Source organism: Dromiciops gliroides, chromosome 1 (genome assembly GCF_019393635.1).
Source record: "Dromiciops gliroides isolate mDroGli1 chromosome 1, mDroGli1.pri, whole genome shotgun sequence".
Lineage (NCBI taxonomy): Eukaryota > Metazoa > Chordata > Mammalia > Microbiotheria > Microbiotheriidae > Dromiciops > Dromiciops gliroides.
This window is the reverse complement of record NC_057861.1, coordinates 468,131,057-468,158,689: the sequence shown is the minus strand read 5'-3', so window position 1 is coordinate 468,158,689 and position 27,633 is coordinate 468,131,057. Positions and strand designations below refer to the sequence as shown.

The window sequence follows — 27,633 nt, the reverse complement described above, 5'->3', positions numbered from 1 at the left end:
CATATTTGGTTACAACCTAAAAGTGGATGCATATGTAATATATAAGTTGTGTTGCTGTTGTTATATTAAGTGATTTAATTATCCATGGTTGGTTTGTGAATAATATGCTGTTACTGTCAAATGTTATATTATTTGCATATGTAAAGTATGATGTCATGCTGTTGTTTTACCCATATAAGTTATGGGTATCAACATGTGTCTTACTAGGTCTGGGTCACAGGGAGACAAGAATAGATGTATCTAGCATCTTATCTTCCCTTTCCTCCAAGAGAAAAAAATCTCCAAAGGAGACTTTGATTCCTGCTAGAAGAGAAAGCAGGAACCTGGGGACAGAATTAGCAATTCTCCTCTCCTCAGAGGGCACTGGGCTAGAATTATATCTGTTCTCTTAAATATTATTAGTCTAGGGAAAATAAATTTTAGGTTCAAACTACTTTCCTCATTACTATTCCTTAATGGGAAAGGAAGGTCCCAAGGTTTGATTCTGTTCCCATCAAATTCCAGTTCTACAATGAAATACATATAACAAATAGGAAATAAACCCATTTATCCAAGTTGATAACAACACAGAATTAAGAGAAAGTATATGCAGGAGAACATATACCAGACAATACATGAGATCTACTGAGAGGGAGATAACTCAGCTCAGACAAGAGAGAGAGTCCCAGATCTCAGCCAAGGGGAAATTCCTTGAAGTCTGTAGTGTAGAAAACTGGGGATAGGAGTATGATGGATTGCCAGCTTCTGCACATATTGGTTTCTCCCCATTACCTTTCTCCCTGAAGAGAGGTTGGAATCACATGTTTTTTCCCCTCAATGTTGGAAGCCAAAAGAACCTGGATTTCTCTTCTCTTCCACTCTCATCAACTCTGCCCACCCCTTACACAGGGATGGGATATCTTCACCAATGAGGAGAGAAGAGAGAGTCCCATAAAATTGGTCCCTTGAGGCAAGGTTTATATTTCTCCCCTGGGTGGAAACTCCTTGGAAAGATCAGCTGAGGCAAATTCAAAATCAAACTCTCACTCTCTCTCTCTCTCTCTCTCTCTCTCTCTCTCTCTCTCTCTCTCTCTGTCTCTGCCTCTCTCTGTGTATCGTATGAACACAAACACCAATTTTAAAACAACAAAAGTGATTCCCTTTGTGTCTTAGGTAACAAATCTATGTTACCATTGAAACTGGAAAAAAATGCATGTTAAACTTTACATGTAATAGGCATGGCACTATATAGAGCACCTCCTGGGAGGATGCTACAGTGACAGCATGCCTAACTGCATACAGGATATAACTTACGCACATTTTGGAAAATATACAAATGTCCATAGTATACAGCAATCAATCAAAAGCAACAAGTATGGCCAGCAAACAAAGCAAATTTAACTAGATATTTCAGTATCACTATCATTAGGCCTATATAAAATAAAACTTAAATAAACATTAGCAGATACACAAAACAATGAACAGATACTGCTTCAGCATGCATAGGACACAAAACATAGTCAAATAAACATTGCAGCAAAATAAGAAAAACATACTGAAATATTCAGTAATTCACATGGACAAAAGTAAAAATATGTAGTTACATGTAAGACATTTCACATGGGCATTTTCTAGCATTGTTGCTTATGTTAGTCACAAGAACTAACCCCCAAATCTGAAATAGTTTTGGTTTTGTTTTTGTTTTTTGGGGGGGAGGCAATTGTGGTTAAGTGACTTGCCCAGGGTCACACAGCTAGTAAGTGTCAAGGGTCTGAGGCCGGATTTGAACTCAGGTACTCCTGAATCCAGGGCTGGTGCTTTATCCACTGTGCCACCTAGCCGCCCCTACACCTCCCATTATTAGAGAAAAAATTAACACAAGGGTCTTCTTTTCTACCCCCCCCAAACATCTCAGGTAAAGATTGTATCATGTATGCCAGGTAACACTTGACCTTGCCTCTATGAAGCACTGCAGCTATACTCTTTTTTTTTTTTTTTTTGCGGGGCAATGGGGGTTAAGTGACTTGTCCAGGGTCACACAGCTAGTAAGTGTCAAGTGTCTGAGGTCGGATTTGAACTCAGGTCCTCCTGAATCCAGGGCTGGTGCTTTATCCACTGCACCACCTAGCTGCCCCTGCAGCTATACTCTTTAAGCTATTATCTGTCAGTCTTACCACTTTGCTAGCTCAGGGGGTTCAGTGTTCTGGGGGAATTCTTGTCCAATTCAAGTCTCCCAGGATTGTTCTCTTGGGGAACATGGTTCACATTGTGGTGTTTAAAATCTCATGTGTGAGGAGCAGCTAGGTGGCCCAGCGGATAGAGCACTGGCCCTGGATTCAGGAGGACCTGAGTTCAAATCCGGCCTTAGACATGAAGTTGTCTCACTTGCCTTAACATCAGTAGCCTTAATTGTATAGTTTTCTGAACCTTTCAGCTTTTTGCCCAACATCCTCAAAATATCCTCATTCTTAAGGTCAGGGTCTACTCCTATTATTAGGAAACTCCAGTGCTTTTTAACTGCAAAAGCAAGATGTAGAAGGAAGCAGCATAGCCCAGCTCTTCCCTACAACTATTCTACACCTATTTAGAAACTGCACCAGGATCTATATGAGGGTACACTATAAAATTAGTATTTTTCACATCAAAAAGAATGATGAGGGCAGCTAGGTGGAGCAGTGGCTAAAGCACCAGCCCTGGATTCAGGAGGACCTGAGTTCAAATGCTGCCTCAGACACTTGATGCTTACTAGCTGTGTGACCCTGGACAAGTCATTTAACCCTCATTGCCCCCACCAAAATAAAAAGAATGATGAAAGGAGACAAAAATTAAAGGTCCTAAAGGGTACAGATAGGGTCAGCATTGTCTTATTTACCTAATTTTTAATTACTAGAACTAGGACAAGCTTCTTTGAAGCTACAAAAAGGTAGTTTTGGGATTCACACACATACACACAGGTAGTACACTGATGGATTTCATTATATGAAGCATGTGCTAAAAAGATGACAAGTTAAAAAAAATGTTTAAATAAGAAGCAGCTCCCTTCTCCTGACAGCCCTATTACCTATGTTAATGGCAACACAGTTACCCAAGTTCAAAATATCTAATTCATTTTTGACTCAGTTCATTCTTCTTTCCTTCCCTGTCTCAGTCACTCATAAATCATAGGATATCAGAATTGGAAATGAGTTAAGATGCAATCTAATACAACCCAGCCCGAAATAAGGATCTCCTCTACAATATACCCAGCAAATTGTTATCCAGACTTTTCCTGAAGACCTCCAGGCAGGGGAAATCTATTTTTCTTCAGGCCATTCAATCCATTTTGGGCTCTATTAAATATATCTAAATTTTAAGAGGTTTTTGCTGACATTGAACCCAAATTTACCTCTTTTCCTAGTTTTACCCACAGGGGTTGGGATGTGGCAACTGCAATAAATCCAATTGTTATTCCATATAACAGTCCTTTTAGCACTTGAAGACAGCTATCATCTCTTCCCTACCCTACCTCATCTCCAGGCTATATATTCCTAATTCTTTCAATTTGTCTGCATGACACTGAAGCCCTTCATCATAGCTATCACCCGCTCTCCATGTGCTCTAACTTATTAATCTTCTACCTAAACATGTAGTTTCTAGAACTGAAAATGGTGCTCCATGAATTTTGCCATTCCTTCCACCTGGAATGCCATTCCCCATGTTCTCTGGCTATCTTTAAGGCCAGTTCAGAACCTATGATGTCCATGAATTTATCCTAGAGTACTCCCATGCACAACAATCTTTCATTCCCCAAAGCTTCCAGAGCACTTATTGTCAGGATTGTTCTCTAGTAATCAATCATGTAGTACTGTCTTGTTCGTCTAGTTTTTTAAATTTATGTGTTTCCACAGAAATAGCAAAGTCCTAGAAAGCAGAAACTATGCCATATTTTCCCCATATTCCTCACAGTGCCAAGTACAGTGCTCTGTATATGGTAGATACTCAGTTTTTTTGGTTAATTTAGATAAATTAATGGATGAGAAGCTAGGGATATTTGGAATACTGCCCTAAAATTTCCAAGTTATCAGAGATAGTAACCATGATCTCCCACAAAGCATCCCTTTGTGCCATTTTCAAAAGGAATTTGGAGCTGCATGAAACATTGGCCTGGGTGGCATGATGCCACTAAGGTGACAATATCATGTAGACTAAGTAAAGATTTCTTTTTATCTGATTCATATATTTAACATTTTTCAAGTTGTTATTTGGAAAATGTTTTTTAAACTCTCTACTGCATATTTATTAAATTGGATTTTGTCTGCTTTTTAAAAAAAATTCTTGTCCATGGAATAAAATTCTAGTAAATGTGTTGCTAGGTTTCTATTGAGATGGGTCTTAAATTATTAGGGGTATCTTATATGAATTCCACCAAAATATAATTTATTAGGTTAGGTAAAATATTTTGTTATAGTATCTTGTTATCACCAAAATGATATGAGGTCCAGCTCACATAAATTACTTATATTTGCTATTTAAAGGGAATAGTAACATGACTGCATAATACAACACCCAATCAGAAGAAATAGACTTGAACCATCAATTTTTTTAGACTCTTAACAATCAGTGGACAAGCATTTGTTAAGCACCTACACATATGCCAGACACCTTGCTAGGTACTGGGGATAGAAATATAAAATCAAGATAATCTTTGTCCTAAAGAAGCTTTAATTCTACTGGGGAGAGGGAAGGGATATAATATTTTCAGTCGATTAATCAAGAAGGATTTATTAAAACATTTACAATGTGACAGTTACTGTGCAAAGTACTGGGAACACAAAGAAAAAAGGGAAAGCAGTGGGAGAGACATGTCCCTAAAATTGTACATACAAAATATATAGAGAGTAAATAGAAGATAACCTTAGAAGGAAAGCCTCTAGTTGCTATGGAGATCTGGGATAGGTCTTCTACCAATTTGTTTGATATGAATTTTGAAGGATGCCTTAGATTCTTAGAGGCAGAGATGAGGAAAGAGAGCTTTCTACGCCTGGGGGTGAGCCAGTGCAAAAGGCATAGAGAGAGGAGATGGAGCTCTGAGTGTCAGGAACAGCAAATACAACATATTGTTATGGACTGGACTGGAAATTCTGTACCAGGAAATAATGTGTAAAAAGACTGGAAAAAAGGAAGTGGCCTGGTTGTGAAGAACATTACATAAAAGCAAAATAATTTATATTTATTTGATCCTGGAAGCAACAGGGAGACACTAGAGGTTTTTGAGTAAGGGTAGTAGGCATGATCAAAACTGCATTTTAGGAAAATCATTTTAGCAGCTATGTGGAATGTGAATTGGAGTGGCAAGAAACCAATGAGGAAACTATTGCAATAGTTTGGTCAAGAGATGATGAACATTGCTGTATGAATGGAGAGATAGAAACCTTGATATATGGCTGCTGATTGAATATGTGGTGCATGAGACAGGAATAAAAGATACCTGTGAACATGGTGGTGCTCTTATTATTAATATGAATATTTAGAAGAGAGATGGATTTGGAAGGAAATGGAGGAATAAATCTCATACAAAAGAGGGCTTTAAAAGTGAATGTTTAGGAAGAAATAAAGTATATTTCTAGAAGTTTCCTTGCATTTGATGTGAATGGTTTCACCCAGCACATAAAAATGAATAGTTTTAGCTCTTCATAGTATCCAGACAACCTTGAGGTAAATACCATTCCTCCCTTCCCCAACTACAAAGCAGACATTGTTCTCACTGTCAATGTTTGTCTGTATCTGAGAAGCTGATGTCCATTGAAAGAACCCCAAATGCCTCTGTATTTAACAGCATGAGAGGAGACCATATGAGTCTATAAAGCACAGCATGCCAGAGCAGGGTGCAATGGTGCATACTGGCTTTCATAATTAAAATAGGACTTGTAGAAATGGCACTATAGTGAATGCTTTTCTTAGAAGGAAATATTTTGATCATCTGTGTGGCAGAGTTTGAAAGAGAGCCATTTAATTTAATTATTGGTAGTGTTTTCTCCTCTAAAGCTAACTTTTCTCTACTCTGTAAAGATTTTTTAGGTACTGATTTATGTACATGTTGTCTCCCCAGTTAGAATGTAAGCAACCTGAGAACAGAAACTTTCTGTTTTGTTTTCCCTTCATATTCAGTGTTTAGCACAGTGCCTGGGTGAAAGTGAGTACTTAATAAATAATGGATGAATTGATTGATTGTTTTGGACATATTAAGTTTGAGATGCCAACAAGACACCTAACTCAAACTGTTTTATAGGTATTTGGCAAAATTGGACTCAGTATCACCTAAGGTCAAATTCAGCCTCACATACTTACTGGCTGTATCACCTTGGGTAAGTCAATTAACCACAGTTTTGCTTTAGAGGAAGCTAGGTTGCTCAGTGGATGGAGTGCTAGGTCTGGAGTCAGGAAGACCTAAGTTAAAATTTGGCCTCAGACACTCACCAGCTCTTAATCCATCGAAGAGGGAAATGTTGAACTACTCCAGTATCTTTGCCAAGAAAACCTCATATGGGGTCATGAAAAGTCAGACATGACTGAACAACTGAACGACAAATGCTGGACTGGAGCTCAAGAGAGAAAACAAGACTGGATATATAAATCTGAGAATTATCTGAAAAGAGAACCCATAGGAGATGATGAGTTCAACAAATGAGAGCATGTAAAGAAAAAAGAGACGAAGGCTCAGGATTGAACTTCGAGGTATACCAACAGTTAGTGAGCATGACAAGGATGTTTGCAAGTAAGTAAATATAGGATTATATAAAATAAATGCAAAATTACTGGGAGAAGGAAACTAATGACAAGGGGAATAAAAACCTTGAGTTGAGCTTTGAAGAGAAATAAAGAGATAACAAAGAAGAATATTTCAGATGTGAAGAATAGCCTGCATAAAAGAACAGAATTGGGGCAGTTAGGTGGCACAGTGAATAAAGCACCGGCTCTGGATTCAGGAGGACCTGAGTTCAAATGCGGCCTCAAACACTTGACTCTTACTAGCTGTGTGACCCTGGGCAAGTCATTTAACCCTCATTGCCCCACAAAACAAAAACAAAAACAAAAAAGAACAGAATTAAGAAATGGTTATGTCATGTAGAGAAAACAGCAAACAGGACAGGTTGGCTGTAGCATAGACCACATGAGGGGTATCAGTTCTAGGAATAACAGACTGGTCAAGAAATGGTATTTGGACTAACTAGAGTTTATTTGTACCAGCTGGGATTTATTGAGTTCACCAGCAGGGGAGTCTCACCTGAAGAGGCAGAGTCCCCAAATGAACAGTACAGAAGATTTATATAGGTTTCAGGGAGTGAGGAGCAGAGTAAGGGACCTAGTAAAAGCTAATTGGTCAAGGTCCCTCTTGTGGGACTTGAAGATTGCAGACTCTATTCTGTGTCACATCAGACCTGTGCTTTAGGAATCTCCACTTGATATGTATGTGGACGATGAATTGGAGCGGACAGTGGATGCAAGGAGAACAATTCCAAGACTTTAGCAATAGTCTGGGAGAGAGGCTATGGACTAGGGCCATAGAGATGTTAGTGGGGAGAAGGGGAAGGAGACAAAAAATGTTGAAGAGGTGGAATGGAAGAGACTTGGCTACTGATTGGATGTGTGGGGAGTGACAGTAAAGAGCTGAAGAAATGACTCCAAGGTTTTCAACCCAGGTGACTATAAGAATGGAGGCACTCTCGATAGAAATGGGGAAATTAGGATGCAGGGTGGATTTAAAGGGAAAGATAAATGCTGCTACAGAAATGTTGAACATGAGATGCATTTGTGGGCCAGGTCTAATTTAATGTTTCAGGTTTGGGACTGGAAGGAAATGAGTAGACCATCTGACAAGATGGAAACAAAAGATTTACTGAGTCATAGAATTGAAAGACTAGAGGACCGAACCAGGAACCAGGTAAATGCAGCCCCCCTCATTTCCATTTAGAAATAGATCTTATCAGAAAGGTGTGTTGACTCACCAGGCAATGTGTTGGACTCTTTTTATTCCCTAGGTGACCAGGGAGCCCTTTCAATGACTGAAACTTTAGCCTTCTAGATGAATCAAATCTTAGAAACAGCTTCCTTGCCTTTGAGCTCACACTAAATAGCAGAGCCTGAGTACTATCTGTTCTTACCATGTGTACATATGAGACATTAAGGTGAAAATGTCTGTTAGGCAGCTGTATATGAGACTGGAGTTCTAGAATTCCTTTTCTCAGTAAAGGAATAAAGTAATTTCCTCAGCTTTTCCCCAGAGAATTTAGCATTGCCTGAAATAACACTTAAGACTTTCCATTCTGATTTTTCCATATTGATAGTCATTGTGAGGAGGAATATAGAAAACTGCCTTATGGAGAAAATTCAAGAAAATATCATCTGAATTTTTAAGAAGTTCAAGGTCTGTTAAAATTACTTAACAAAAAATAGAGGGCATCAAGTCATATGAGGTCAAGTTTAAAGTGTAGCTCTTTGTAATCTATATTTCAAAAAACACAACTATATTGGGGGTTTTATGAGAGTTTTCATCAGAGAAAAATTTCTTTAAATTGTTGCTATTCAACAATACTTTATTGGCTATTGTAGAGTGAAAGGGAAACAACCTCCATGCCCCCCAACAACAACTAGGATCTAAATTTGAAGTCTATTTTCTCCCTGGGGCAATGAGGGTTAAGTGACTTGCCCAGGGTCACACAGTTAGTGTGTCAAGTGTCTAAGTCCACATTCGAACTCAGGTCCTCCTGAATCCAGGGCCAGTGCTTTATCTACTGTGCCACCTAGCTTCCCCCAGAAGTCCATTATGTTGTTATTTTATTTATTTATTTTTTTTAGTGAGGCAATTGGGGTTAAGTGACTTGCCCAGGGTCACACGGCTAGTAAGTGTTAAGTGTCTGAGGCCGGATTTGAACTCAGGTACTTCTGACTCCAGGGCCGGTGCCCCTCATTATGTTGTTATTTTTAAAGAAAGTAAAGAACAGCAGAGAAAAATGGAGGTTTTGATGGGAAAAGGTCCTCAGGGATAAGAGTGGGAAGGAAGAAGACCTAGAAGTCATTTATAAATGTTATCTTAATTCTATAAAGTGGTGTTAACATCAGAAATCATCTGAATTCAGTTATCATTCATTTGTAGAGGGAATCAAATCAATCATTCAAATATCCATTTGATACATAGCTGCTGCTAATACCCTACTAAAGCAATACATCTTATCAAAACCCAAAAGAATTGTGAATATTTGAATGTATCTGTGTGCCCATCAATGTGGGTACTCCCTACATGTCTTCTCATCCTTTATAATCCATGCCCTTAAGTAAACACTACATGGTGGATCCAGCCATCGGATGAACAAGCCTCCCTCTTGTTCTTCAGATACTACACAAATCTTGATATAGTCTTTTGGCTGTGCATCTATTGAGTCTCATTCTTGCTTCATGATCACCCAACTTCCTTTCCAGGTCATACAAAATATAGATACTCATTATTAAGGCTTTGTGGCAAATTTTAAAAAGCATAACTTCTTAGTAAAGCTGTACAATTAGGTAGACAACAAGAGTTAAATGTTCCAGCTGCATTTCCTATTGCAAATATAAACACTTTAGCAATGCTAATCACTTGTACTGATTTTCTGTTTTAATTTTCCAGAATAATTAAGTGAATGATCTTGAATGTAATCAAGTTTTGCAGTAGGAGGTTCATGCAAATGTTGTTGTTTTTTAACAGACATTTAAAATTTTATCAAATGGATCCTCAATGAAAATTTTTGAAGCTAGGGTAGGGAGAATCCTAATATAGCATATGCAGTTATGTACATAACAAAACTACTTTTTTTCCCTTAATAAATTAAGGTCCAAGACAGAGACGCATGTGTGATACATAAAGTCTGAACTTGAAATATTTATTGAGTCTAATTCTCAACCTGTGAAAATGTTAGATCAAGCCTTTTTTGGTTTATTATTTATTTTTTATAGAGGTAGAGACATCCTAGAAATATCGCATTGCCTTCTTGCCAGCCAAAAGGGGAAGAAAATTCAAGATTATCAGTTTATTTGGTATACAATTATGTAAAATAATTTATGACTTACTTCAATATTTCCTCTTCATTTTCTATAAATTTTCCTTTTTTATTTTTGATTTTGAACATTGTTTCTATTTTTAAATCAAATTCAAGCCCCTCTAGCACAATTCAGTTGTGGCTTTTGGCTGTAGTTGTACTTTTTTAGTACCCATTCTTAAATGTTTGAGAGCAACAAAGCTAAGGCTAAGTTGTAGTATTTATTTTATATCTCCCAGTGGAGCACCCAGGCATTTCAAAGGGAGATTCACAGGTTACCTGAGAAAATGGTTGATAGATGTTGATAATTTTTTACATAAAAAAGAGGTCTTTTGCTTGTCAGGTTGATTGGTTGTCCTAAACAATTTCTGATTTTGCAGACTAAATAGTACTAATTGGTAAATGGAATGCTTGGTTTGGATTGGTGACTTGGCATATAAACTTTCTGATTTGGAATAATTGTGAGTGGATAGCAAATTGATGCTTACCAGATTTTCCCTTCTTGATTGGTGGGAAGAATAATCACAGCCTGTGTCTTAAAAATTTTGTCAATATGTATTTTACAGTATAGTAACCCCACAGCCTCTTGTACCCTATATAGACCAGTCAGACAGAGGAGTCATTTTGTCATCCATATTTTTGGTAAGTTAGTATTTCAGAAGTTTTCTTTCTTTTCTTTTTTCTTTTTATGTAAAGAGTAAAAACTCAGAAGCCACTGGTAGCTTATAGTTTCTTTCGTCATATGATAGTAAATTTTAATATTTACTGCTTTGTAATGGCTAATAGGAAATATTGAACTTTTGAAGTAATTTTAAAAACAATTCTATAAGTTATAATATAATTTATTGTATGATTAACACTCATCTCTTTTTGCTTTTAATATAGAGAGGGAGCAAGGCATAATTAATAGGATGTTAGCCTTGTAGTCAGGAAAAGCAGGAGTAAACCTCATCTTTAGCACTGCTGTGTGACATTGATTCCTTATGTGTGAAAGAAGACCACTAATACCTGTGATAACTACTTCATATGGTTGTTGGGAAAATGATTGAGATAATGACTGTAGCCCTTAAAGCAATTCATATAGATCAATGATTATTATTTTCAAAACCAAGCATAGTGATTTTTTTTATTAAAAAAAAGCATTTTTATGCTCAAAATACTCAAACTTTGATGGCAATGAATTAATTATATGCAAAAGAGACAACATGATATTTGATTGAGAAACATTAAAAATGTACACATTCTCTGGCATATGATAGACTCTTTTAAAAAGTAATAATAATAGGAAACAGCTAGGTGGTGCAGTGGATAGAGCACTGGCCCTGGATTCAAGAGGACCTGAGTTCAAATCCGACCTCAGACACTTGACACTTACTAGCTGTGTAACCCTGGGCAAGTCACTTAACCTTCATTGCCCTGCAAAAAAAAAAGTAGTAATAATAATAAACATTTTTATTTAAAGTTTTGAGTTTCAAATTCTATTTCTCCTTCCCTCCCTCCCTTTTCCCCTCCCTGAGGCAGTAAGCAATCAGATATAGGTTATACATATGCAATTATGTAAAACATTACCTATCAGTCATTTTGTAAAAGGAAAAGAATAAAAGAAAAAAAATGAAACTGAAAAATAGCATTATTCAGTCTGTGTTCAATCCATACCAGTTTTTTCTTTGGAGGTGGATAGTATGTTTCATTATTAGTCCTTTGGGGTTGTCTTGGATCATTGTATTGCTGAGAATAGTTAAGTCATTCACAGTTCTTCATCAAACAATATTGCTGTCTCTGTGCACAATGTTCTCTTGGTTCTGCTCACTTCTCTATACATCAGTTCATTCAAGTCTTTCCAGGCCTTTCTGAAATCATCCTATTTGTCATTTCTTATAACATAATTTTCCATCATAATCATATACCACAGTTTATTTAGCCATTCCACAATTGATGGACATTCCTTTGATTTCCAATTCTTAGCCACCACAAAAAAGAGCTGCTCTAAATATTTTTGTACAATTACATCTTTTTTCTCTTTTTTGGGATATAAACCTAGCATTGGTATTGATGGATCAAAGGGTATGCACAGTTTGATAGTCCTTTGGGCATAGTTCCAAATAAGCATAGTGATTTGTACATAGAAGATATCCATTAAATACTTGCTAAATTGACCTATTTTAATAACAATCCTATATATAAATATTTTTAGGTACAGTGATACCACAATACCTGTTAGTTCTTTTAATCACCAGAATATCAGAATATCATCGAGGTTGAGTTAAAGTAGATCTTATGGGTCCTTTATAGTAACCCCTCATTTTACCAATAAGGAAACTAAGATACAGAGAGGTTACATGAGTTATTCAAGGTCACACAAGTAGGAAAATGGTAGAGATGGGATTTCAACCTAGGTTTCTCTAGTTTTTCCCTTTTCTCTAGTGACCAAACACATGAGATTAAGTTTTTTCTTTGGTTTGACTTTGTAGAAATGCATTTACTCTTTTAGACAACAAGGGCATCATTCAATACAATACTATCATCATGTACTAAAAATAATCTCATTGTCTGAGTAGCTTTTCAAAATGCCATCCTTATACTTAGGAAATGTGTAACACCTCCTTCCATGGTGGGCACTTTTCCTGAGGGACAGCCTTGTGATGCTTCCTGCTGGATATGTATGTAGAAGAAGATGTGACCAATGATTGATGGAGAGACTTATAAGTCTCTGCCCTTGTGGAAGAAGCAGACATTTTGGAAGAGGCTTCAAGAGAGGTAGTCTAGGGATGCAAGGCATAAACTTTTGTGTGGTTATTCAGAACTCTCAGAACCATAAAAATGTAGGTGAAGCCATCCCCCACAAGCTTGGACATAGGAGAGTATAGGAGAGATTGTCTAGTCATGGCAGTCCTGGATCCTGTTTCTCCCTCCCTCAGCTAGAGAACCGACAGTGCAGGTGTGGCCTTCTGCTTCTTCCTCACAAAAGCAGAAATCATAGTACCCCTTGAAGATAGGGTGGCCTGGGTTGCAGATCATTTATTATCTATGTAAGACGAGGGCCAGTCATATCTTTTATGTGGGCCAACTGCATGTTTCTATGTTTCTGCAGTCCAAGTGATCCATTCCATTATCCAGTTAGGCCAACTACAAACTTCCCTGATAAGTTGGGTGAATGACATCTTTTTTCTAGTACAGTTTTACTTGTTTCTAACATCAAATACAATGGTTGACATTCCATGGAAAAGAAATATCATTTTTCCCCACAATTAAACCAACTTTAATAGATTATTTTGTATTTATAGCGAGCCATTCTCCAGGGAGCTCATGTGTTTTACAGACATTATCTTTAATTAATCCCCACAACAAGCCTGTCAGCTAGGTAAATAGGGGTAGGTACTGCTCCCATTTTACAGATAGGGAAAGTGAAGCACAGAAAGGTTAAGTGACTTGCCCAAGGTCCCACAATTAATTTACTGAAGAGCAGGATAGAAACCTCACTTTTTAGAGACTAATTTACCAAGTGCTAAGTTTTCAGAGGTAAAGGAAAAAATGGCTCTGTATTCCTCAATATGAGGGATAAATTTTATATTTTGAACTTGAACTGTCTCATAAATAATTTCAGTTTCTTCATCACTTGTCCTCTAGTTAGGGTTTCTATTTGGAAACAGCTCCTTCCCTAGAAATCTCTCTAGTGTCTAATAATGGGAGAATAGATAAATGGAACTTCAGACCCCATGTGACTGAGTTGTTCATGTGATTTGCTTAGTTTTTGCCATCATGGATAGTAGGAATTTTTTTATATACAAGTTTTGAATGGACCTATGATTTCATTGGTATAAGGAAGTTCAGTTTAGTCAATCATTATAACAAGCATTATAAAGTGCCTACTATGTGCTAGACACTGTATGAAGTACTGGGAATATAAAGAAAAGCAAAAACCAGTCCCTGCTCTGGAGGAGCTCATAGTCTCATTCAGAGGTGTCAAACACAAGGGCTGTATGTGATCCACAACAGTCCTATGTGGAGTGAGAACTAGATTAAAGTATAATTGGGAAATACTGAATAAAATAAATAAAAATACAATAAAACATAGATTATACTACATTTTAAAACTAAGTCAATATACAGCCCGCAGGGATCCTTATGTATGATTTAATAGTCCAAGTTTCTATTTGAGTTTGACATCACTAATGGATGATAAAACTACCTCTACCAATATAGATGTTTAGCTGCTCTGCATGTTATGACTTAGAGTAGCTAAAGGCATTGAGAGAGCAGTTAAGTGACTTGACCAGGTTCATATAGACAGTATGTATCAGAGGTAGACCTTAAACCTTGGTTTTCCTAACTCCCAAGCTGGCTCTCTGTCCACTACTTCTCATTTTCTCTGATTGTTATAACTATTAGTGACTAATCTGGCAACCACTTATGACATTTATACATGTGATTTGGGGGGTGGGATGGGGCAATGAGGGTTAAATGACTTGCCCAGGGTCACACAGCTAGTAAATATCAAGTGTTTGAGTCCGGATTTGAACTCAGGTCCTCCTGAATCCTAGGCTGGTGCTTTATCCACTTTGCCACCTAGCTGCCCCCTATGTGAATATTTTAACTACAAGTTCCTAGATAACTGGTCTGATATAAGAAATTCATCATTATACTATACCTTAAAATCAGGTTATATCTGTATTGAATAAATATGTGGCTTACTATTATTATTTTAGTTAGCTATAATGACAGAAGATCCCTATTGGTTACTATTCTATAAGGAACACTATTAGCCATTTTGAATTTAATAATTTGGATATGTATTTTTTTCTTTCAGGTTATTCTTTTGGGGAAAAATGGAAATTTACTTGAATTCCTTTTTGGACTTTCCTTTTATATTGTTTTACCTTTGGATTGGAATGACATTATCACTGAATCTTGAAGACCCCAACGTTTGCAGCCATTGGGAAAGGTAATATTTCTTGTAGTAATATGTACTGAATTCTAAAATAGCAGTTCTGATCCTTATGTTCCTTTATATACTATGAATTCAGTAAAATTAGGTATCAGTAAGGAAAATATTAGGTTTAGATTTGTCTTTAGTTATTTTTACTTGTTAGCTAGTAATTATAGTTTATTCAAATTTTTATAATAGCATATTTTGAAAAACAAATTTGATACAACTAAGTTTTAGCTGTCTTTGAAAATAGCAGAGATATTGTGGATGACTCAGTCTAGTTGAGAGCCTATTAGGTGCTTAGGGAGTGTGTTAGGGAAACAAAAGCAATATATAATATTTTCTGCCTTCTGAGAACTTAAAATAAATCTAGATAGATAAGCCTTAATAGTACAATACAAGATCATATGTTATGACATTAAATTTACATAATTGAATATAACACACAGAGTAAATGCTACAGTAGATCTGAAAGAGGAAAGAGCGATTGTTGGCTGTAGTTATAAAGAAGTCCTGATGGAAGAAGCAGGACTTGAGATAGGCCTTTGTGAACTAAATAGGGGGAAAGAAATAAAGTAGGAATTTTAGGTGAGGAAAAATAGTAATAGCAAAAATAAAGAAACAAGAATAATTGAAGATTGTACCAAACGAACTGCTTAACTCTAAGGCTGTGATCTTATATCTGAAAGTCGGGGAAACTAAGAAGAAATAGGTAAGTTATGTCAGAGAACCTTGAACATCAGTATGAAGATTTTGGACTTGTTTTGTTTGGAAGATACAAGTTCTTTTGTAAGGTTGTGGGGTAGTTAACATGATGAAAATAGTATTTAATATATCAATTAGTAATAATAAATAAAAAAATATGAGTACCATATTTTAGCTCTAGTCCCTGCCATCATGGACCCCAAAGTTTAATAGGAAATAAAACAGAAATACAAATAGCATTAATGTTACCTGATAAATGAATCAAAGTTTTTTAAGAAAAAAGGGCAGAGTATTGCAGGGTTCAAAAAAACTTCATAGAGTAGGTAATATTTGTCTGAGGCTCAGACAGGTAAAATGATTTGCCCAAGATTGAATCAAATCCAGGGCTCTCCTGATTCCAAGTGTGTTATAGTACCCTGCCTCTACGTGATTAAATTTGTGCTTCAGTTATCCATTCCTGATCCAACTTTTTATAAATACATGAAGATTGCTAGAGTTGGGCAGAAGGAAGGAGAAAGAAGTAAAGCAAGGAATTAAGATAATCTATAAAACATGTAATTAATCCCCTGAAAGATGATCATTCATGTCAAAGAATATTTGGAAGAATAAAAGGATTATTGACTATTTCCTATTTCCACAGAAGCAAACTGAGGCTAAAATGCAGAAGGAAGGATTTAGATGTTATTAGTGGAGAGGGCTGATCCTTTCTCCCCGGGGGGTGCTGCCAGAGATGATAGCTGTGAGGGTGGGGTTAGAAGCTGGCCTGGTAGTTACTGCTGCTCCCAGGGCTCCTGTGTCTGTACTCTTATTGGTGACATTTGGTCAGTAGTTGCTGCTGGTGGTGATGAGAAAGGTAAGCCCCTTTTCCACAAAGATCATTGTTTTACCTAATCCCCATAGGGTAAAATCCAGTAGCAACATTAATTATGTTAGTAGTGTTATACTATAAAATAACAAAAGATGATTATTGTCATATCAGATTAGAGTAACAAGATAATTTGATAGAAAAATATATAATTAACTTTGCCAGAGTTTGGCCCAGTGTGATTATGCCTGTTCTTTGAATCCAAAATCTTGCTGGGGTCTTCCCTTCTCCCGCTTTTGCTCTCCTCCAGATGATACTTTTACTAAGTTAAAGTGCACAGGTGCAAATTCATCAATTCATGTCTTTCTGTTAAATGATATCTGGGTAATTGGCTCTGGAGTATTTTCAATGAGCCTAGGAAGACTGAACAAGTAATGGTGGGGCAGCTAGGTGGCGCAGTGGATAAAGCACTGGCCTTGAATTCAGGAGGACCTGAGTTCAAATCCGACCTCAGACACTTGACACTAGCTGTGTGACTGGGCAAGTCACAACCCCAACTGCCTCACCAAAAAAAAAAAGAAAAGAAAATAATGGCAAGCCATAAGCCTAAATTCTTGTTATAATATACTCGAACATTGCTAGTCAGTGGACAAATTTAGCCAGTCACAGAATTAGAGAATTAAAGAGTGGTCTAAACTGTGAGATTTAAAATTGGATATACGAGCATTAAACTCCCCCTTTTAACTTACCACACACACACACACACATATATATATATATATATATATATATATATATATATATATGATCATTATACTTAGGGACAGCTTTAATTGTTAGGAAGTTTTCCTTGTTTGTTTTTTCCTGTTATAAAGCCCAAATTTACTTCTTTGAAATTTCCACCCATTGCACAATGGCCTTTTAAATATTTAAGCACAGCTATCATATCTCTCCTGAATCTTCTTTTCTTCAGGTTAAACATCCCAAATTTCTTCAGCAGATGCTTATATAACATGGACTCGAGGCCTTTAACCAAATATCTTGGTTGCTTTCATTAAGGATTATCTTGTTTATCATTATTGTTCTTAAACTCTGGTGTCCAGCATTAAACAAAATATTCCAGATGAGATCTTATAAGTGAGGAAGAGTAGAAAAGAACCGTTCCCTCCTTATTCCTAGAAGATCTGCTTCTCTTAATGTGGTCCTAGATAATGCTGGCTTTTTTTAACTGTCACATAACAGTGGTGATCACCACTGTTTGGCAAAATATCCACAAAACATTTTGGGGGGAAATCTGAGGAAGATGAATGAATTTTTCAAGCTCACTTAGACTTCTGAATAGTTTTGAGATAGTCTTGAATGAAAAAGTGAGTTTCCTCAGTAAAAATTACCTTTTTTCAGTCTTCAGTACTTAGCCTTTGTGTGATCTTATCTATGACAAACTTTTTTTTCCCTTCCCAGCCACAGTTAGCAGCTGGGTTTTTAAAGAAACTTTTTCTCACTGTTGTTCCCGCTTTAAGAAGCCAGTGCCACACAGTAGAAGAATCAGTAATGATTTCTCAAGCTGACAGATCCCTCTAAAGACAAAACCTTACTTGTTTTCTGAAGATTGACTAGGCTGTTTCTCACCAACAGTCTGAAGCATTCTTTTTCATTTTCAACCACATATTTACTTGTCAGTACTGTGGCTGATCCTATTTCATTTTGGGCTTGAATGATCCTTGATATTCTTGACTTCCCAACATCAACAGCTGTTGCAATATCTCTAATAATGATTGAAGTATAGCATTCTCTTTAAGAACTATCTTTTGTATGTTTCCTTGTAATAGCAATACCTATTCTTCCAAAAGAGAGCAATGAAATTTATTTATGGCTCAAAATACATCACTCAGCTGACAGAGAACTAACTAAAGATGGGGAAACCAACCCAGGTTTCATCTGGTCAAGGTCAAATGTTCTGTGCTATTCTAGTACCCATGGAAGCACACAGGTATAACCATTGCTGTCACAAAATGAAATCCTATCAAAAGCATTATTTATCCCAAGTAATTCACACATTACTGAAAGACTCAGACAGATTAGAAAGGATAAAAATTGTTAAAAATCTTTGAGTCCAGAAGACTTTTAGATATCTTTTATCTAGTCCAAGTTCCTTATTTTACAAGTGAGAGAACTGATGACCAGATATATTATATGGTTTGCTCTAGGTCTCATAGAAAGCTTAGTTTTCACAAAACCAGGACTAGGATGCAGTTCTTTAATGGGGCAATGAGGGTTAAGTGACTTGCTCAGGGTCACAAAGCTAGTAAGTGTCAAGTGTCTGAGACCAGATTTGAACTCGGGTTTTACTGAATCCAGGCCCAGAGCTTTATCCACTATGCCACCTAGTTGCCCCTAGGATGCAGTTCTAATACATGATCTGATGTCCTTTGCACTATACCTTAATACCTGTCTGTTCATTTCTTATATGCCACTAGAATACAGACCAGATAAGTTGGTTATATCCATATCTGTCTTCTCTCTTTTTTTTTTTTTTAGTGAGGCAATTGGGGTTAAGTGACTTGCCCATGGTCACACAGCTAGTAAGTGTTAAGTGTCTGAGGCCAGATTTGAACTCAGGTACTCCTGACTCCAGGGCTGGTGCTCTATCCACTGTGCCATCTAGCTGCCCCCATATCTGTCTTCTAAGGAAGATACCTGTTTTTGACTGGGGATAAAGTTCATATTGTACCAAAGAAGGAAATCCACAAAGACACAGAAATTTGCAAATTATTGTTTCATGGAAGCAGCTTTGACAGCCACATCCATGTATCATAAATCCCTGGAGAAGGCAAATGTGTTTTGGTTGTATAGTCTAGTATTTTATACTATTTCTAACATAAAATTCTTCCTTCTAACCAAAGTTAGTCTGCCTGAAATTTCAATCTATGTCCAATTAGAGAAATCTATGTGTACCTCAGATTTATACCAAAATAAATATAGATAGCTTTCAATTCCACTCTCAGAATATTTGGGCTAGAAGGGCTCTAAAGGATCTGAGAGTGACAGCTAGGTGGTGCAGTGGATAGAGCACTGGCCCTGGATTCAGGAGGACCTGAGCTCAAATCTGGCCTCAGACACTTAACAATTACTAGCTGTGTGACCCTGGGCAAGTCACTTAACCCCAATTACCTCACCAAAAAAAAAAAAAGGATCTGAGAGAACATTTCATTTGCCTTCCACATTTTACATGGGAAAATTGAAACTCATAGAGGTTATTAGTTTTTCAAGGTAAAAGAACAAGTAAGTGGTAGAATTAATACTTGAACCCAGGTATTCTGACACTGCCACAAAGTGAACATGAAAGGCTGGATGTGCTGCTTACCACACTCAGCTTTGGTAAAAATTCTTCAGGGAGACTGAAGAATCTACTACTCTTGAGAGAGAGAGAGAGAGAGAGAGAGAGAGAGATTGAGAGAGAGAGAAAAGTAAAGAAATAAAGGGAAGGGAAGGAAGGGAGGGAGGAAACAATAATTTATTAATTGCTTATGGGGCAGCTAGGTGGTGCAGTAGATAAAACACTGGCCCTGGATTCAGGAGGACCTGAATTGAAATCCGGCCTTAGACACTTGACACTTATTAGCTGTGTGACCCTGGGCCAATCATTTAACCCTCATTGCCCTGGTTCCCCCTCCCCCCCCCAAAAAAGAGCTTACTATGTGCTGATGAGATGCCTAGAAGATATTCTCATTCTTTTTTTTTCTTTCTAAAATCAGAAGATACTAATAAAAATTGTAACAAAGACTTAAATTTCTCCTTTTTGTGAGTTAATCTTATAGGTTTTTTCTTTGGACTTTATGTTGAAACCTATTTAGAAAAGCTCTATTTACCCAGGTGATTTATCTTTAATGTTAGAAATGCCATAGTTTGCTGGTAAACATGAAAATGACTGCATTTTACACTTGTGGTGCTCGTTAAATGTCTTATAAACCCTTTAACTTTCTCTTTCAAATAAATGGTTAAAAAGACTAGAAGATTCTCTGTTAATAAGCAATCTACATTTGCAGTAAGGATAATTTATCTAGCACTTATCTCTAAGTGCTGATACACAGACATCTGTGTAAAACAGGAAATTGCTGATTTATTTTCTTATTTTTTTTTTCTTTTTCAGTTATTCAGTGACAGTACAGGAATCATATCCACATCCCTTTGATCAAATTTACTACACCAGCTGTACTGACATCCTAAATTGGTTTAAGTGTACACGACACAGGTAAAGGAAGTAAATATATGTTTCTGAGTTTGGTTATGTAGATACCAAGAAATGGAACATTCTGTAATCTATAATGTATAAGACTGACGGAGAAAAAAAATTGTTGTTTTTTTTTAATCCAACAATTACTTATTGAATGCCTATCATATTTCCAGTGCTTTTCTAGGTCTAGTTGGGGGATCCAATGATTTCCCTGATAGAGGAGATCATAAAAGACAAAGTAGATAATTTTAATTGCATGCAATTAATAAAATGTTGCATTAATAAAATCAATGAAAGGAGAGAAATTTTAGAGTTGGAAAAATATTGGTGTCAAATATCACCAATAAAATTCTTATAGGCAAAATATTTAGGGAATTGAGACAAACAACACCAAGAGCCATTCTCCAGTAGATAAGCAATCAAAGGATATGACCAGTTTTCAAAAGAATTGTAGGAAGGTGACCATTTAAAAAACTGCTTCAGATCCCTACTAGTAAGAGAAATATAAATTAAAACAACACTGAAGTTTCACTTTATGGTTAGTAATTTAGCAATGATGACAAAAAGTGAGAACAGCCAGTATTGAAAAGACTGTGGAAAGACACACTAATACTCTCTTGGTAAAACTATGAACTAGTTCAACTATTCTAGATATAAATGTGGAATTATGCAAAAAAATTGTTTAAAAGGTCCATGCCATCTGGCTCAGAAATAACCCTACTGATCATATATCCTAAAAAAGGAAAAGACAGAAATAAAGGACTAATATGTACCAAAATACTCATTATAGCCTTCTTTGCAATAGTAAACAACTGGAATCACAGCAGGAAGCCATTAGTTGGTAATGGCTAAACAAATTTTGGTACATGAATATAATCCAATATTTCTATGCCATAAGAAGTGGAGAATATAAAAAATTCACAGAAGAGTGGGGACATGTACATAAACTGATAGTGAAATAAAGGAATTATGAAAAGAATGCTGACTTCCAAGTAACTGAAAAACTTATGATGTTTCAAGAGAACAAATAACTTAACATACTTCCCTCCTAATAAGGCAGAGAGGCATGGGCCTACCAGAAGAGAATGCTATATATACACTGTCAGATGCAGTCACTGTATCTCATATTTTTGTTTAATTATTATTTGTAACAAAAGGTGCATTCAATTGGGAGTAGGTCATTTTCCCAAAATGACTGTGATATGACAAAAGGTATCATATTTATTATATGTGTGCATATATAGGTTTTTAGAAACTAGGCTTGTGATTTCATAGTATAGGGAACTCCTATAAAGATTTTCCTTGACAAATGCAGATTGACATTTTTTCTGCACTTTCCTGTCTCGGAGAATTTCCTAGGGCACTGAGTGGTTCAGTGACTTGCTTAGTCACATAGCCACCTTGCAGCTAAAGTAGGACTTGAAGCATGTCTTTCTGCCTCCAAGGCCAGCTATCCCCAAAACTGTGAGTCTCTGTCTTTGTCTGTCTCTCTGTACATGTATACACACACACACACACACACACACACACACACACACACACACACACACACACAATTCTGGACCACAATGTATGAGTTCCAAGGGGATTTTCAGATGGTTGAAGTCCTCCCTGATTTTGTTCCACTGCAAAAGCAGGGTGTATTACACTAAACGGAGAGACCCTTTTGATTTTTTTGAAGATGTTTATTCTTGCCTACATTTTCTCCTCAATTAGATGAGCCCACATGAAGAGAGTGAGGTAGAACTGGGGAGGCTTCCTCCTGTCTTCTGCCTGGCCTCAGGGTAGAGGAATCTACCTCCCTTTCTCTCCTGTTTTCTTGGTTTCTATTTTGTGTCTGCCTCTCCTCTCAAAAGATCTGATTTCTGTAAACACTGCCATTCCTCAATAGGTAAGAATTTTGAGAAGGTAACGGCCCCTGTACTCTTGACCACCAGCAATCACCAAGAATCAGTGACATTCAAGGATATTGTTATAGAAACTTTACCCCAAAGGAATAAGGATCTCCTGAACCCTTCTCTAATGGCATTGTAAAGGCATGCAATGCTACTCCAATTCCTAATATGCCACATGCACTTGAAAAATGCTTGCGTGTTGCTTGATTGGAGAAGAAATAAAATTAATTCTATTTATTCAAGAAATTATCTTAGTGAAGTTAGGTGAGATATGGAAATAATCTACTTTCAACATTGCTGATCTTTGACTCAATGAATAGTTTAGCTTAAATTGGCCAGATTGATGTATTCTTTGTCAAAGAAGAAAATACTATAATACTGTTTTTAAAAGTTCCATTTTACTTAAGTTTACTTAAGAAACTTTTCTTCTTAATTATTTTGGACTGTTTTGCTTTCAATGTCATATGACTACATTTGATAGGATGCTTTTCTTCACCTTTTAATTAACACATTATCCCAAATCAATCCTAATACAGAATCAAAAAATAACAATTTGAATTTTTTTTCTCTTTATACATAGAATTAGTTATCGTACAGCCTATCGACATGGAGAAAAAACTATGTACAGACGTAAATCCCAATGTTGTCCTGGATTTTATGAAAGCATGGAAATATGTGTTCGTAAGTATAATTTTTTTCACTAAAAAAAATTTTTTTTAAACCAAATGTTGGATTGCTTCTGGTAACAAGTCCTCAGATTCAGGTCAAGAAGAATCAATAGGTATTTGACCTTCCTTTTGACATGTCTAGGGCATTCTTAGGTTGCAAAGTTGGAGAAGTCCAAGTCTCTTTTTTTAGACAGCCACTAAATTTCAAACGATTTAGCTCAAGGCAAACAGTGAAAATGCAAGGGATTGTCAAACAAGATTATTCAAGGCAGGGACCAATTTAGCTATAATTATTTAACAAATATCTCTTTGAAAACTGATGAGCAGTCATTAGACTAGGTCACAGAGCAGGTCAGTGACCTAATTTTCCCTGACCAAGTGATATAAAGGAGTCTAGGAGAAGCCAGCTCTCTCCCTTAGAGGGGACGATTAAGACTGGTGGAATGTTATATAATGATTCTCTTGGTATCTCAAGTGGATCTCTTTCCCCTTCTTTGTTATGGTCCCCCATACCCAATTCATGCTGAGATATTTAAAGAGTACCTAGTTATGTAAATTAAAAATAACTGGCATTTCCATAGCAGTTTAAGGTTTGAAAGTGCTTATAAAGAACATACGTAATGTATATAACATTTCCTCATTTGAGCTTCACAACAATCCTGTGAAGTAAGAAATAGGATTGTCGTAATTTTACAGAGACAACTGAAGTTCAGAGAGTTTGTGATTTCATCATGGTTACACAGCTATAAAATGTCTAAGGCAGAATTGGAATCTAGGTTTCTCCTGACTGAATTCACAATGATTCTGCCTCTACATACTTAAGTAAATCATGAAAGTCTTTGTGAAACAGATGTTACCTTTTCCTAGGATCACATGTTTAGAGCTAGAAAGGACCTTAGAGACCATTTAGTTCCACTTTCTCACTGTGTATGTGAGAAGAAGCGCTTTGTCCAAGTGCTCCCAGTTAGTAAATAGCAGAGGTGGAATTTGAATTCCAGACCTGTGACTCCAAATTCAGACCTCTTTCCACCACAGCCTCCTACAATCTACATAGTAAGTAAATGAGCTGCTGGTAGGAGTAATAAACATTCTAGTGGTATCAATAAGCTTCTTAAGGGTCTCAACTAAAGTGATGTACAAGTGTGTTGAATATTAAATATAGTTTTCATACCCATCCTCCTACAAGATAATAAACAGGTCAGGGACATCGATAGTATCTCCAACAATTTGTTTGCCGAGATCAGAGAAGGTTATTTCTGCCTCTCTTACCAGAAGTAGGTACCTCACAGAAACTAGATCACAGAATGGATAGGAAAAACATAAAAACAATTTATTATTCTGTCCCAAGAAGAAATATATAACACATGATCATGTGGAGACTTCCCTCCTAAGAGTGAAGCTCGGGAGACTCCCCATTTCTGAGGGTATATATGGGGTTTTTTTTTTTTGTCCACTGATTAAAGGGTGTTGTCAGTTTCAATACTATGATACAGAAGCAATGGCAGTTTAACAATTTCAGTTAAAACAAGTATGGAGGAAATACCGAAGCATCATAAGATTACAGGATTCAAAAAAAAAAGAAAGGATTTGGCAAGGATGAGGATGCCCAGATGTTGCCACAAGATAGGCACTTACCTATCCTGAGGGAAAAGAAGTCACTAGGTCGGGTCTTTTATATTTTAGCTATCTGGGTTTAGTTTGGTATTCAGTTGAAGGACATTTTACTCCTATTCATCCTATTAATCCAGGGTTTCATAAAAATACTTTTGCATAATAAGGTACCTCCATCAAATCCAGGTGACCCATATATTCATATTAATAAGTGATACCAAAGAGACAATCTGTGAATAGTTGTTGTTAAAGTGTCTCCTGGGGGGGCAGCTAGGTGGCGCAGTGGATAGAGCACTGGCCCTGGAGTCAGGAGTACCTGAGTTCAAATCCGGCCTCAGACACTTAACACTTACTAGCTGTGTGACCCTGGGCAAGTCACTTAACCCCAATGGCCTCACAAAACACACACACACACACACACACACACACACAAACACACAAAATAAAGTGTCTCCTGACCCACCTTCCTTGTATAGATTTCTACTTGTGTACCACATTTATGTGAGTTAATTACCCCCATTCCTATCCTCCCTCTTACCACCCCAGTGCACTTCTCTTTGATGCCCTTTTCAATTTTTTCATTGAAACATAACAGAATCACTTCCAGGCCCTCTAATTAGATTCTCCCTAAGGTTTCTGATTATGACAATGCAGGGAATACATACATCACTGCTCATATAAGAATGTAAACAGATTAGTCTTTTTAATGCCTTATGTAGAAGCACTGATTATAGATGGCCTTCTGAAGGACTTTAACCACGTAACAGAGGAGAGATACAGGATGATAGCTATCGAGGATAGATGCATAAAGTCAAGGGTCTTTTTTATGGATGGAAGAGACATGCACATATTTGTAAGCAGTAGGAGAGCAGCCAGCGGAGAAGGAGAGAATAAAGATAAGTGAAAAAATGGGGATGATAAAAAAGGACAATTGCAGATGGTGCAATTAAAAAACTAGAAAAAAAAGGGGGGGCAGCTAGGTGGAGCAGTGGATAAAGCACCAGCCTTGGATTCAGGAGGACCTGAGTTCAAATCTGGCTTCAGACACTTGACACTTACTAGCTGTGTGACCCTGGGCAAGTCACTTAACCCTCATTGCCCTGCAAAAAAAAAACAAAAACAAAAACAACATTAGAAAAAAAAACAAACTAAAAATCTCTACTTAAACACTACATTGGAAATCTTAAAAATTAAAGGTGATATTAATAAAATTGAGTGTAAGAAAACTATTGAATTAATAAATAAAACTAGGACTTGGTTTTATGAAAAACAAAACAAAACAGATAAACCATTAGTCAATGTGATTTTTAAAAAAGAGAGAAGAAAACCAAATCACTAGTATTAAAAATGAAAAGGGTGAATATGCCACTAACAAAAAAAATTAGAAAAAACATAAAAAGCAGACAGCAGAGAATAAAAGAAAATTTAGAAGGAAACCTAGAAAGCAGAGTAGCTTTGAAAACTTATGTGTAGTACTTATCTAGTGGGTTTTTTTTAAAGCAAATAGTAAGAAATATAAATTCATGGTTTTATAGTAAATCCTTTTTTCATGTTGTGCTATGTACTGTGAGAAAATAATTCTTAATAATGGGTTTGGGGGGAGACCTAGTGACCCTACCCCTACTGAGGAACTCTGGCTGGTTTCTCAGAGCCAGCCCAGAGTCAGTAGAAATTCAAAAGGAATGCAAATTGACTTTCCTGACTTCCTAAAGGAAGTTAACTCGCTCAAATTAATAATAAATGCTTGCTGCCAAAAACTGGTGCAATAGCCTCTAATTTATAAGTAGCAATATATTAGAAACCTCAGCTAAGTTTCCCGATAACTTAGAACAGAGACAGGCTTCCCCCCAGTATTTCAAACGACATAGTACATGGAAATGTTCTTTTTTATCTTTATGTATTTAAGTTCAAAATGATTTTTTTTTAAAAAAAGGCCATTTAAAAAGGAATTGCTGAAGACATTATGTTCATTACTTGTGGGACCGGGAAACATCCTTCCCTGACCCCATCTCCTTTTCCCAGAGCTGATGCTATGCTACTAATTCTTCTTTCTCTTATGTGCATGTGGTCTGCATGAGGATACCTTCTTCATAATTGTAACAGAATGTAGTATTGCCTCTCTGGCTTTCTCCTTGTACTAGGATGTCTGGACTCCTTAGTCCATTTGGGCCTGGTTTGTCCTTGGGCACAGTTTCTTTGAGTTCCTTCAGTTGACTGCACACACAGGTTCATCCCCCTGCTTCAGTACCATGAATAAGAAAACTTACTTGAGATGATTGGAGTTAAGGCTTTATCATATTAGTTATCTCATGGACCATCATCCACATACTCAAACAAATTTACACAAACTCTCAATTCATTCCTAAATAAATATTTACTTCGTTGTCTTTAGAGGTGTCTTTAAGTCCAGTCAACCCTATAATACCATGGCTACTTGGTTATCTAGTCAGATTTATATACTCTGTAGGTACTGTCTTTACTGTCCCTTGCCTGAATAAGTTGTTGTCTAGTATATGGATTGGGATGGGCATTTCCCTTTGTGCTGAATATCTTTGCCAGATTCAGTTGGAGTCATTATAAAGCCATTTTGGCTAGAGCAACTGGACAATTTGAGTGAATACATGCATTCTAGGTTTGTTAGTCTAAGTTTCATTTCCTTACACTCTGTAGGTATTCAAAAATAGGACTTTTAAGACTTACATCAAAGAATGCATCTTTTCACTGACAGGGACCTTCCAGCACTGAAGCATTTCTTCT

General features: G+C 36.7%; 1 protein-coding gene across 2 annotated transcripts in view; it reads left to right on the top strand.

The window, feature by feature from the left end:
- MEGF10 (multiple EGF like domains 10) overlaps positions 1 to 27,633 on the top strand; it is a 138,609-nt gene that overhangs the window by 34,221 nt on the left and 76,755 nt on the right. For both annotated transcript variants that reach the window (XM_043977268.1, XM_043977269.1), the window contains 3 exons: positions 14,839 to 14,973; positions 20,619 to 20,720; positions 23,178 to 23,278. In XM_043977268.1, the coding sequence (XP_043833203.1) occupies positions 14,839 to 14,973; positions 20,619 to 20,720; positions 23,178 to 23,278 (338 nt within the window). The remainder of the gene's footprint in view (positions 1 to 14,838; positions 14,974 to 20,618; positions 20,721 to 23,177; positions 23,279 to 27,633) is intronic.